At 42.5% G+C, this 13783-nt stretch overlaps 1 protein-coding gene across 3 annotated transcripts in view; it reads right to left on the bottom strand.

Moving 5' to 3' along the window:
- The window catches only part of nkain4 (sodium/potassium transporting ATPase interacting 4), a 50421-nt gene that overhangs the window by 20961 nt on the left and 15677 nt on the right, over positions 1 to 13783 (bottom strand). For all 3 annotated transcript variants that reach the window (XM_069526940.1, XM_020095869.2, XM_069526939.1), the window contains 3 exons: positions 6570 to 6707; positions 5290 to 5370; positions 27 to 227 (listed from right to left, as the gene is read on the bottom strand). In XM_069526940.1, the coding sequence (XP_069383041.1) occupies positions 27 to 227; positions 5290 to 5370; positions 6570 to 6707 (420 nt within the window). The remainder of the gene's footprint in view (positions 1 to 26; positions 228 to 5289; positions 5371 to 6569; positions 6708 to 13783) is intronic.

Below are 13783 nucleotides of genomic sequence, written 5' to 3'. Positions count from 1 at the left end.
AAATGTCAACTGTAACTTTTACTCACAGCAACAAGGATCTGCGTGCCGCTGTGCACGACCTCGATGTACTGGTAGTCCATGAGGCAGCCCATGACAGTGATGTAGGAGTGGCTCTCTGTGGTGCGGATCCCTGGAGCCTGCGGCATCTCTCTCCTCACACAGCCCGGCCCGTGCTCGCTCCACCAGGAGTGATGGGCTGAGATGTTAAATGTCAGCAGGTCACTGTCCTGGAAGGAGAATAAAAAAGTAGAGAGTTACTTCTTTGTTAGAACTCGATTCATTACTTATGAAGTACATTCATTTATTCTTTATGAGAAAACCAAGACTGAATCACAGGTCAGGTTTGTCATGACACAGGAAGATTATCTCTGGGCGGAAACAAGAATCTTTAGTCCACTTTCTTGAGAGGACATTTTTCAAAATCTTTGTTAATTTATCTGAGAATAATTAATGGATCTTAATGAAAAAAAAAATCTAGCGTATTGTGGGAACTGATATACATGAGTGTGTGGAATTTGCTGCAGCTTGATTGAATTCAAAAGGACCGTTGGGTCTTGGCAGAGGTGTGTACTCTAATGAGTTAGAAATATATTCACCTATACTTATATCTCTCCATGTGATAGTTTGGGTCTTGATTTTATTGGTTATTTGTTTTGAAATACAAAAATTAAAGCACTTACAAACAAGATTAACAGTCTATAGTCATGTTTGGGGTTAACTGAGTCTGTACTTTAGCACCATTGTACTTCGAGCTAATGCCAGCCTGCTAACAACAACAATGCTAAGTTGGTAGGCTACTGTTTACGTACATCATCAGTTTCATGTGTATAAATGATGGTTTCAGTTGCCCAGGTTACCCTCCTTTACAATTTCTGCTGTCACTCTAATTACACTGAGATGGAGAGACTTCAGTTTGTTGTGCTTAAAAGATTTAAAATGTACATTTAATTGAGCTATGTGTTCCTCACAGACTCAACAGTCTTCAAGTCTGTTTGGAACTACTTCCTGGTGAAAAAATCTAAATATGAAAATTGTCGACTGTGTGTTCTGTGGTTGCTCAATTTGCACACAGCCATATGAGCCCGTAAACACAGAAATATAGACGCTCACACGAATCAATACCCGAATACAGCAATCTAACCCTGTATCTGCCCCTCAGTGACAAGACATGCATTATTAATGGACATATTTCAACAACACGTACATAAAAACACTGGTCGCATCAACTTCAACAACAGGGAAGATATGCAGCACGAGTCATGAACGATATCACATAAAGCTGCTGAATGTAATAAGTCTCTCTCTTTCTCTGTCTCAGAAACAAAGTCGGCTGAAGGTCAATAGGTAGGAGACTAATGACTTGACTGATGCCATTGATTGAGCCCGCGAGCCGGGGAAACCATCTCTGCTCAAGCTGTGGCACAATGTCAGCAGTTGATATCGAAGAGGCTTTTGGGCAACGTACTGTCAGGAGCGTTATTGTTATGCTCCCGTGAGCCTAAAAGCCTGAATCAATCTTAGATTCAAGGTTACTCTCCTGATATCGCTCAATCTACTTTGTTCAACAATATTCAGTACGTGTTTGGACACAAATCCTGTTACTGGAGTCACTGGAGATGATGAGGTATTAAACATCAAATGATTTAAATCTTACTTCTGTGATTCATTGTGTCTGAAATACAGAGATAATTTGTGTTTGTGCGATCACACTGGGGAGTGAACACGAGTGGCTAACTGGATGTTGTAGACTGTGCTGTTGGGTCTCATATTTACTTAGATTTCATAAAGATGCACATGCAGGGTGGTTGCATATTCATCCAGGAGCTGGAGAGGCTGAGCTAAACCGAGAGAGGCAGAAAAATCTAAGAAACATAATAAACTTTGCCAAAGAGGTTATTTGTTATCTGTGTTTGTTATTAAGAATTATGCGTTATGGAGAACTGGATCAGGAGGCAGATCAAGGAATTTCTTTAACATTGAGAGTTAAGTATTTTTTCAACATTTTCAATGATTTCTCAGAGAATAATTAATCTTGATGAATAAAATGGGCAAGTTTAGGGGACTAATATTTATTCATTTTAATAAAAATCCAGAAAGAATCAATTTATATGTGGTTTCAAAGGGAAGCTGTTGAACTTTGGTGGAGGTTATTACTCTCTGAGCGTGCTTCTACTTCATTTTAAATAAAATCTGATCTTTCAATTTCTTTAAGTTTGTTTTTATAAATGTCAAAGCAATGAGAGGATTACTAAGTTTATTTTTCTCCCTCTGCTCTAAAAGTCACCAACCACAATATCTTCATCTCATTCTCCCCTTTTTCTGGTTCTGTTATCAGACAACCTGTGAAGTCAAGAACTGTGATTTGATCACGGCTCATAAATGCTAATCGAGCAAAACATCTGAACCTTTGCAAAAATGTCCTATTAATGCATTCGCTAGCTGTAGAAACAACTTGAGTCTGGTCCAAGCTCAGATCCACTGGGTCATCTGAGAAAAACTGACATTCAAAGAATTAAAGGCAAGGCTGTTTTATTTGCAAAGCACCTTTCATGGTAGATTCAATGAGCTGTACAGAAACTAAAGAAAGCAGCTGCCAGACAGTAGCATTTTGTACACTGTTCTTTGTTAATACCACAAGAGAGAAGAGAAATAACATTTTTAAATTAGAGTAAAAGCTTAACCAATTTGGGGAACATGAAGAGTCTTATTTTTATTTCCGAATAGAGTAAAGAGGCTTTTTCATATTCAGATAGCTCAGTGAGAGTGTGTGTCTCTGTGTTCGGAGTGTGAGCATGAATGAATAAAAAGAGAAGTGGTGAATGATTAAAAGTGTTTAAGACAGTGGTGTGTGCAGAGTAGCAGGGGTCCGTCTGTCAGTCTGACTCGCACTGTGGGGGAGGGGATAAGGGATATCAATGGGAGGTGACAGAGCATGTGGCATATGACTCTGACAACCCTGCACATTGAGGGGCTTGTCACCCACACACACACACACACACACACACACACACACACACACACACACACAGTTCATTCACATATAAATAAAAACATACCCTCCAGTGATGTGCTGTCAACATCGGTCAATGCAAGGCTAGACTGGTTTAAAATAAAATGTGTTGGGGGGTCCTCTCAGAAAGCGTTGCATCAAGTCTGGTCATGCATGTGTACATAGGGCTTGTGTGTGTGTGTGTGTGTGTGTGTGTGTGTGTGTGTGTGTGTGTGTGTGTGTGTGGGCACTCCATTAGCCAGCTCTCCTCCTGGCCACCATATGCAGAGCTGGGAGCCCAGGCTGGCTCCATCTGTCAGGTTAATGCCCAGTCTCAGCCCCGAGCAGCTGGCCCCTACAAGCCTCATTATTCTAGCAGGAACTGTGCAGGAGCACACAGCTACACACACACGCACACGCACACGCACACGCACACGCACACACAAACTGGACACATGTAGACATACGCGTTGAGAGACAGACACACTTGATGGAGCCAAGATCTATCACCCAACGAAAAAGTCATTGGAGCTTGGGAAGGTGTTTCTGAAATTCATTTTGCCTCTCCGAGGTTGTGCTGAGGAGGACTGTTGCCAACATTATTGTCAGTGGTCTGATACGCAACCGGGCAAGTCACCCATCAATAACTAGAGAGGCTGGGGGAGGGAGTGAGGGGGCTTGTAGGGAGGAGATGGGAAAAGAGAGGTGCTGTCTTGAAAAAGACAAGATGTGGAAGTTGCAAACTTGTTGTATATTAGAAGAAAAAATAACATCAAAAGGATCAGCAAGATTAGGGAAAATACTGTGAGAAGACAAGTTGACAGGAGGAGGGAGACAGAGAGGTGACAACCCAAACACTTGTCTTTGTCTGGATAAATACACGCTTAATCTGCACTTAGGAACCACAGGGAGTCCATAAGATTTAAAAGTGTGTGAGTGAGTGAGTGTGTGTGTGTGTGTGTGTGTGTGTGTGTGTGTGTGTGTGTGTGTGTGTGTGAGTGAGTGTGTGTGTGTGTGTGTGTGTGTGTGTGTGAGCGTGGTGGTTTGGAGTGGGGATTTTTCCTCTATTCACCTATTAAGCCTCCACTTGAAACTTGGCAGGGAGGAAACAGCCCCCCCACTGCTAAGGTCAGTAAATGCACCACACAGACAATTTAAAAGAACATGGTGCTTTCCTAAAAGTTCACTGTTGGATTCAAACTACATGTCTGTGTCTTTAAGCTCGTCACAGGCAGAAAGGACCTGTGGCAGTGCAATATATCTAATTATAGCTAAAATACAATATAGTACTGATAAAGTTTGTGATTTCATATTTTATATCAACAATACTCAATGTAGCTGTATCTGTAGATCAGATCAGGTCAGAATTAAGGATGAATACATTTAGGAAATTTGCCAATAAGAGTTTGATGTGAGGCTTTTCCTGGCAAAGACAATAGTGTGTGTTTCCCTTCATGTGTCCATGTTCTATTCACTCTAACTCATTAACATCCGGATTTTCAGGAATGGGGATGGATACAGTGGACATTCTCTCTCGGGTGAAATGACTGTCACCGGTTTTATCAGCTGTGGCTCTGATCGACAGTGATGAAAACATGACACCCTAAATTCTTCTTCTTCAGCTTTATTTTCTCAGTCAAAACGAAGCTGTGCACATTCTCCAGCGCAACATTATGACGTAAATTGGGTGGCTGTGGCTCAGGGATAGAGCTTGCTGGCCTTCAACCAATTATTTCAATAATTTCCCAAATTGGGATCAATCTATCTAACCAGATGGTCTGCGGTTTGTTCCCAGTTTTCCCCATTCCACATGTCAAAGTGTCCTCGGGCAACATACTAATCCCAAATTGCCCCAATGCTGTTCTCAAAGAGAAAGTGCTGACAATAAAAAAATGAATTGTACTGTAAAGTGCTTTGAGTGGTCATCAAGACTAGAGTGCTATATAAATACAGACCATTTAACTTCTCGGCATTGGCGCGTAAAAAGCCATGAACATTTGTTTACTTATTGTTTTTCTTATGTCTTGGGAACAATGTGCTACAGAGATTTTTTTTCTCCGTATCGACAGCAAGGTTTGTCACATGTAGGTTTTTGGCCCATTTGTGATGTTGAACGTGAGTTACCTGTGGGGAACTGCGTGAATCCCCTACTGTTGGTGTAAAGAGGTATACTAGCACATATGTGAGTGTACATTTTACCATAATCCTCTACCAAGGGCAAAAACAGACAAAGCTGCTGAAAGATGGTTGAGAGATGAATGACGGAGGACTCAGAGAAAACAGCAGAGGGGGGGTCTCACCTTGGACAGGCCTCCTACGTCCAGGTAGTAGCAGATGATAAAGACATTCCAGGCGACCCACAGAGCGGCCCATACTGTGTACTGCAGGGCAAAGACACACAGATTATAATGGAAACTCAACAAGCTGAACAGAACAGGATATGACAACTGTTGAAAACGTGGTGGGTTTAATGAATGAGCCCCTCAAGCAAGGTGTCCTCCAACAAACACACATGAATAAATACACACCTACACACTCTACACAAACACCACACATGCACTTAAGTTTGTATGTGAGACCTCATTGTTTTCAAAAGGGTGCCGGTAAGTTCAGCAAGTCTCTTTATGGCCTGAGGGAGATGCAGGTTTATAGACGGCTGAAGTTCACAACTCAAGCGTTTGCAAAATTGTACAGTGAGACAGTCGACTGTTGAAAGAAACGCAGTGGTAGAGAGGTATTTACTGTCAGAGAGAGAGAGTCATCAGTGTGGAGGTTGTGAAATCCTCTGACTGCCGATGAACTGTGTGTTTAAAATGTCAGAGGAAGAGCGGAGGAAAAAACAGCCCCTTTGCAAAAACATACATGTTGAATCATGAAACCGCTGAACTTGCCCTCTCACCAATTTTCCACTTGACATGAGACAATAGCTCTACTTTCCCTCCTCCCCCCAATCCCTGCTTCCTCTGTTCCTTCATCCTGTGTGGCTTCCATTTATTCTCCTCCACCTCCCCTGTCTCTCTTTATTCACTCTCCCTTCCTTTGTATCTCTTTCTCGCTCCCCCAATCTTTTCCTGTCATTAACATCACCATCTGCGCTTCCGCTAATGCAGCTCAAAATAGGCTATTTATGCCTCAGATGAATGTTATGGTGTCAAATAAAAACTGAAGTGCGTAAAAAGCACTTTGGTGGAGCTTCATGGCGGCGCTTTCTAACAAAAGCAGCGAAGCAACTTGTGGCACGTGCTTTTCAACGTGTTTCAGAGAACGACCTTCTCCGTCCAGCAAGTCGGAGCAGAGTATAAATCTGATGAGCTCCTTAGCCAGCCCACCCCTTTTTAATTAGCCCTAATTACCATGGGATTTGAGTGATTTAAGGGTGTCGCACAATGCCGGAGAGACTGCAGCACAATTTGCAATTAGCAAGGAAAGTCAACAACATGTCCAATCTATGAGCACAAGCACAGACGCAGGACTAATGCAAAGTGATGTGACGCTGCTTAACAGAAACCGTGAAGGAAAGGATTATGTGACTGCACCAGGTTTTCACACGTTCTACCAGTCGTCCGCGACGTGTACTCACCACCACAATGTAGCGCGGCCGGTACTGGATGGTACCAAAGAGGCCGAGGATGACGATGATGATGTGGACGAAGTTGGCGAGGATGGGGGCCCACTGGTAACCGAGGAAGTCAAAGACCTGTCTCTCTAAAGCCAGCAACTGAAGGGTGAGAGAGAGAGACAGAGAGAGAGAGAGAGAGAGAGAGAGAGAGAGAGAGAGAAAAGGAAAAACAATTGTCATCAGGTTCATATGTTCTGGAAGAAAAAAACGTCTCACCTGCTGTGAGAGTGAACCGAGCAACATGCTGGGATTGCACAAACCAAACATGGCAGAATACAAAATAAACTCTGCCAACATGTCCATGCACTGTTGATACTTTATTGAAGACAATATACCTCGCAGCCACTACCCACCAATGAGGGGAATGTCATGCACAGCCCTGACGACAGCATCGCCTCGAGGTGAAGACTAAAAGTTCTAGAGAACAAACATCGACAGATATATCGATTCGTCTCCCGCTGAGCAGAGGAGACGCTCACTGTTTCCAACAGTCCTGCCAGTGGCCTCCAGGAATAATAAAGTTCTGGGAACATGGCGGGAGGTGAGAGCCCTGCTTCATAACACCACTGCAGAGAGCTTAGATGCTTATTAAAATATTTGCTTGCAAACAACCTACACACATGCACGTGTACAAGCAAAGTTAAACCCTGTGAAATGAAAAGCCACCGTTTTCTCATTACAGACTCAACCATCTTTACATCATTACTGATATATAGTTCTTTTTAGATAGAGAAGTAATTGTAAAATCTACCTAAAATGAAAAAATCTCAGTAATTTGATATGTTTAATACATTAATATTTTATTTTCTTACTTTAAACCTGGCTTCCATAACACTTCTTTGTATTACGGTTTTCAGGTCCCTACAACAGAGATGTTTGGAAACACTGCAGCCATGATTCATATTGAAAACTCCCGGGTTTTGTTTAAGTCTCCACTGAGACTTAAAGAAAGAACACAACGTATTACAAGCTTTGTTCACCCTAACTGTCAGTGACAGTTCCACCTTGTTGTTAGTCCAAGTATAAAGATCCTTGGTCTTTCTTTTAACCTTTGCTGTTCCTCATTCGTTGTATCTTCTGCAACTACAAAGTGGACAATCTGCCTCCTGTTTACAACAGCACGCGCATGCCCAGTGTATGTGAATATACAAGATTCATGTGATTTGCCTTTTCAGGTGCATTAGCATGGACAGAGATCAGTAATGAGATGCAGGTAAAACACTTGTCTGGACTGAGTATTAACCTACGACTGTGAGTCAGTTGAATTAGCATTCCATTTGGGGCAAAATACAGGGATGGGTGTGAACCATTTAATTTAAATTCCTTTGCCAGTCCAATTCCAGTCTATCCCATTCCAAGTGTGTGTGTGTGTGTGTGTGTGTGTGTGTGTGTCCTGCGAGCAATGATTGTGTGTCGACATGTCATTCCCAGCCAAGCGCTTGAAGATGGATGAGGGAAGGAGGAATCTCTTCTCTGCTGCAATGATAGGAACGCACCAATGAGCACGCGCACAAATGCGCACATGCACACACACACAAACACACACACACCAAATGCTCGATACACAGTGATGGCTGCTCTTCCAAATGTAATGGATTTGTTACCAGCAACCCGATGAAACATTGTGACAGGCAGGGGAGGGTGATGATCAAATCCCAAGTGATAATTAAAAATGAACACACTCTCACATGGAGGGCGGTAACTCCACAGACAGGGTGTGAAGTGACAGGGGGCGTGGTGTGTGAACTGCCACCTGCACCGAACACAATCATACAAAAGTCAAAGAGAGAGCCTGTCAGTCAGAAAAAAAATAATCTAGTAATGGCAGGAAAACAGATGGAGATGGATGGAGAGGAAATAATGAAAATGGAGAGATGAGAGAAAATCACAAATGAAGTATGTGTAGAACGACTGAGCTTCCCTCTCCCTCTTAATAACCTCTGTCTGTCCCCTGGATGGAGAAGAGGCTGGAGGGAATGAATAACATCACGAGTCGTCTGGGTCAATGTTTGAGAGCTCAATAACACTCACGCAGGAGGGTGTCAGCAAAGATGGCACACAGCTGGCCTGCAGGTAAACGGGCTGAGAAGACCTAAATGGTTTTCTAAAAACATATTTTTTTTATTTTAACAGCCTCACGACTTTTAACTCATCCAGTTCAAACATCCAGTGAACCACAGCTCTACAGACAGAAACACCATCTTCATAAGACATCAGAGGAGACAGGTTGGTTGGAGCTGACAGAAAGAAGATGATAACTCAGATAATCATGGTGAGCACAACAAGTTAAACCTTGCAGCCAATGGCAACAGCAGAACAACAGTCAACCAAGAACAGAAACCTGGGGCTGCAGGGGACACAGACTCAGCAGGACTGGGAAACAAAGACTGGTCTGAAGTATCTGGATTTCTGCTGAGGCTGCAGATATGATCCTAACCTGTCTTGTGTCAGTCCACACAAGGTAAGCTGGAACAACAGGATTCAACAGTATAACTGTTAATTGATTATAAAACGTGTTTTTGAATATATGGTCTTCTGCATCAATTTGTCATGTCAAGATCTAACAAACTGTGGCTCCCTCCACACGATTACAGAAAACAGATATTTTTTAATTTTAATTTAGTGTAATTCAGGTTTATTGTTTCAAGTCTAAAACGTCGGTCACAATCATTTTTCTTTTTGTCAAACACAACTTTCTGCTCACTACTATTCAGACAACAGAAACACACACCATGTCCTTTGCACACGTAAAATCCCACATGGATACCGTCCCATTACAGATATATTGTCATGTTAAAGTCCATGAACCCTCATCCATCCAACTACACATTCATTAGATCCCAATACATTCATTATACATGGCCATGGACCCTTTCCCTCAAAGATTTCAAACAGTTGTTGAATCAGAGAGGCGTATATGCTTCAGGGGCGTGCGTGTGTGTGTGTGTGTGTGTGTGTGTGTGTGTGTGTGTGTGTGTGTGTGTGTGTGTGTGTGTGTGTGTGTGTGTGTGTGTGTGTGTGTGTGTGTGTGTGCGTGCATTCTTTCCTTTGGGATGCTGCAGTGAGCCTATCACGTTCGCTGCTAACTCAATAATCCACCAAGATGACAACAATCAATCAAGGACATAAAGGTCTCTGCCCACCCTGGACACACATACACACACAAACACACACATACACACATAAAGCCATCTTAGACAATTAGCCCACAATTCATAGGGAGCGGGTTACTGCAGAGTGGGGTAGAATTTAATAAAGAGATACCAATGCTCTTCCAGGAATAGTGATCCGGCTACATAACGGCCTGTAAAAGCCTCCCGCTGACCTCCTGCCAGCACAAGTGACTCCCACTGCGGTGACAGAATCTCTCAGTGTGTATTTTGGTTTCGGATGTGTACATGTGGAGAAGCATGTTGCCCACACATACCAAGCCCACCATAAATATTTAGCAATTAGGGGGTTGAGAACAGCAGCAGGAGGCAAAAACCTCCTCTTGCACCCCCACTAGAGCCCATCCTCTATCATTCTGTCTATTCTATAGTTTTATTTTCTACCAACTACCTTCAGCCATGTGATAACAGATCATTAACAGAGATCATAGAGCTTAATTTTGCTGCGTCTGTTAGAGGACACCAGCTTGTGTACATTCACTCAGTTCTTTGAGATGTAGAAAAATGAGCAATGAAGAACACACAAGTGGACACGGCCTTACACCATAAATCCTCCTCTCCTTAATGCACGAATCGTTAATATCAAAGCCCCAGAACATTTCAATCATCACCACCTTCCTATACAAGCCATGAAGAAGAGAGATACACAGATGAAAGAGTGATGAGAGGATCAGAGCGAACGTGTCTGAGAGAAAAACGACGCTTGATCCACATCGTCTGAGAGGAGCTAATTAAGATGTGTGTGTGTGTGCTCAAGATAAGTGGCTGAAATGCAGGAAATAACATTTTGCATGGCCTCAGCATCTAACAGGGATTTCAAACACAGACTGAGCTTAGTGATATGCAAAACTGCCATCTTTAACATTTGGAGCCAGAGTCCTTGCAGTTGACTTTTTAGTTTGGTCACATCCACTAACATGGAGGAGGCCAGATTTATGACCAATACTTGTAGCTTTGTAAAATATAGAGATTATCTGCACAACAGCTGTGTGCAAAGAGAAGAAAGTTAAGGTGAATGGTCTTTGTGTTCTTTCATAAAAGAGTGACGTGATAAAACCCCATTAATTAATTGTCAGTTGATGAGACCCAATCAAGAAGAGAAAGTGTGAGACAGTGTAATTCAGGCATGAACAGAGCAAAAGTGAGGTGTTGTAAAAGTAACGTATTGAGGACGTAGACACAGAGGTGGCAGGTCACTCATACTGAGACGGTGTGAAAGTGTGAGGGGGACCAGACGACACTCCCCCAGAGACAGAAGACAGACTTGACTGGTGACTCTCTCAGCTCTCGACCGTCGCCTCCAGATAATATAACTCACATCAGTGTTTCTCCTTCTGTGTCCTCTGTGAAATGTCCTTTGATAACATGTTACTGAATGTGTCATCCGGATCTGCGGATTCGAAAAGCAGGTGTGTGTCTGTGTGTGTGTCTGTGTGTGTCTCTGTGTGTGTGTGTGTGTGTCTGCGTTTGTGTGACTTCAGGCTGCATGAGTCAGTCTCCCCTGTGTTCAAGCATATCATTCTGACTCACACAGTTGAGCATAAGGACGACATTGAGGAGTGCCAGCAGATGTGAGCGGTGAATTACAGTTACCACATTATCTCCTGTGCTTTATCTTAGTGTCTTCCCTAATGCGTTGTTTTTATTTAGACGTACGAAGCATTAGCCGATGAGCTGAGCCAGACGGAGCGATAGGATTCAGACGGGCAATTCGTCTGCAATATCCCAATTACCACTTCTGTTTCATACGGATTTCACCATCTTATCTAGATAGAGAGACTTTACTGCCTGTCTGGAGTCCCTGGAAAAAAGACAAGCCTAGACATTATCTAGTGCTCATTCTAGATGTGAGCCCTGTGAATCAGGTTAAAAATTAGAAGGCAACAGAAATCAGGACACAAAGATCATTAACAAGATAGAAAATAATAAAGAATATGGTTTGTTTTGGTTGACTTTGTATTTTTCTAGTGAATGACCTGATAATTTTACCCCTGAACACAACCAAGTTGTTGCCAAGTTCTAACAGTCCCTTAAACTCTAACAAGCTGCAGCAAATTGCTCATAAATACCAGTTCCCTACACATGCCTGATATTTTTCCATTGCATTTTCTGCATTGATTCCTGTGGAAAACAGCAAAAACGTCCATGTGATCTGTGTTGAGAGGCTGCGAGTACACACAGCTTCGTTACTTCAAAACATGTTCCTTTCCAAATATACATAAACAGAAAAACAGAAACAGTCTATAGCTGTATTTTTATGTGCCATGCTCTGTCCTGGCTTGTCTTCACCCTGTGACTCCCAGCAGCAGTAAAGTACTTCTCAAAAACTTTCTCCAATCCAATTTTTCACCTCTCGCCCGAGTAAAGTTATTATACTCTGGTGCTTGCTTGATCTGTGTGTAACTAATGGTGCCAATCTCAATATGTGTGTGTGTGTGTGTGTGTGTGTGTGTGTGTGTGTGTGTGTGTGTGTGTGAGAACATGGAGAGTTGGATAGATAGATAGCCCGTGGTGGTGCCTGGTCGACCACCGCTGAGACAGGGATTAAAAGGTAGGGTGCCTGTAATAAAGCCTCTCTCTTCTTCGCTGTTTGAAATATGGTCCACACAGTGAAACTCACAGCAGCTACTCCCCTTTGTACTTCATCACTGGTTTTGGGTGGTGGTGCGAGTGCAGAGCTCCATGTACTGTGGCTCTTGATTTTTTGAAACATGTCTGCTGAAAGCCTTGATGCTTTTAGTGCTAATAACATGCTAATCTCTCAGTGCTTCTGGGAACACACAACAAACAAATCTGTCCCACTGAAAGAAACATAAGCCATCACTTTGAACTGAGTGTCCCTCTGGAGTGCTGCAGCACTTCTTTCACTTCTGTGGTCGGCTCTGTGCTGTAACGTGCTCTCTGATACCGTTTACTCACTTTAAGTCAATGTAATGAACATCTAATGGTCTGCAGTCCAAACATTTTCAGTTTGGTCAAATATTGAGGGCAACTGTGTTAAATTCATTTGAGTTGAATCAGTTCAGTTGAACGAGGCTCAACAACAAATTCCGAGTCCTCGCCTGACCGACCTTCTTAGTGGTTAATGTTACCCCTCTCTAAGACACTCTGATCTCCTTTTTTATCTCTCCATCTGCTGCCCAGTTTCCTCATCCCACATCTCATCTGCTTCTTTTATTTCACTTTGCATTTCCCTCTCCACTTGCTTTACTTTCAAATCATTAGCATGCCCTCTAGAAAATCCTTCAGATGGACATTACATGTGATGTGACATGTGACTTCCTCAAAGCCAGAATTCAAACAAAAACATAAAACAATTAATTCAAGAAATATTATGCTTCAGGTCAGGTTAATAATCTTGTTCATAAATCCATTGCTGCAACTCCTCTTTTCAGCCTCTGTCTGAAACACTTGGTTTTAGCTCCTGTCTCTTTAAGGCCCCCCCTCCTGATAAAGCTTAGTCTGCTCTGATTGGCAGATTTTAGATAATTTAGATACACAAGAACTTATGTAACACCACAGGAAAGTCAAAATAACGCAGCTCCATTATTGTGTCAAAGTGAAGAAGTCTGTCGTTGTGGGGCTAAACCTGCATGGATGCTTTTGCCACTGGGCGCTTTGCAAACTAGCTTTTGCAATTAGCTCCTCAACTAGACATAATGCACATGGATGTCTGTCTGTAATTTAACTCTGAACACTGCAGTGTGAAAAGATAACACATTTTTAATCTGTGAGAGAACATAAATGAGTTTTACTTTGACAGTATTACTAAAAATGCCAGAGGCCCTTTTCACCCATGGACATTTTGACAGGTAACAGCATCTGTGTTGGTGACAGGGTCCTGGTCCTGTGTATGATTGTTCACTGTCTCACTGTCATGGCCGACTGGGTCACAATATTATTAGCAACATCTGTCCATTCTATTGTGAAATGTTCAAATGTTTACTGTTAGAAGGCTACTGAGCCCCAATATATTGACAGGAGGCAGACAGTGAAATAAAGAAT

Source organism: Paralichthys olivaceus, chromosome 6, assembly GCF_024713975.1.
Source record: "Paralichthys olivaceus isolate ysfri-2021 chromosome 6, ASM2471397v2, whole genome shotgun sequence".
NCBI classification, from domain to species: Eukaryota; Metazoa; Chordata; class Actinopteri; order Pleuronectiformes; family Paralichthyidae; genus Paralichthys; species Paralichthys olivaceus.
Note: the sequence above shows the minus strand (reverse complement) of the source record. Positions and strands in the feature narration are given on the sequence as shown.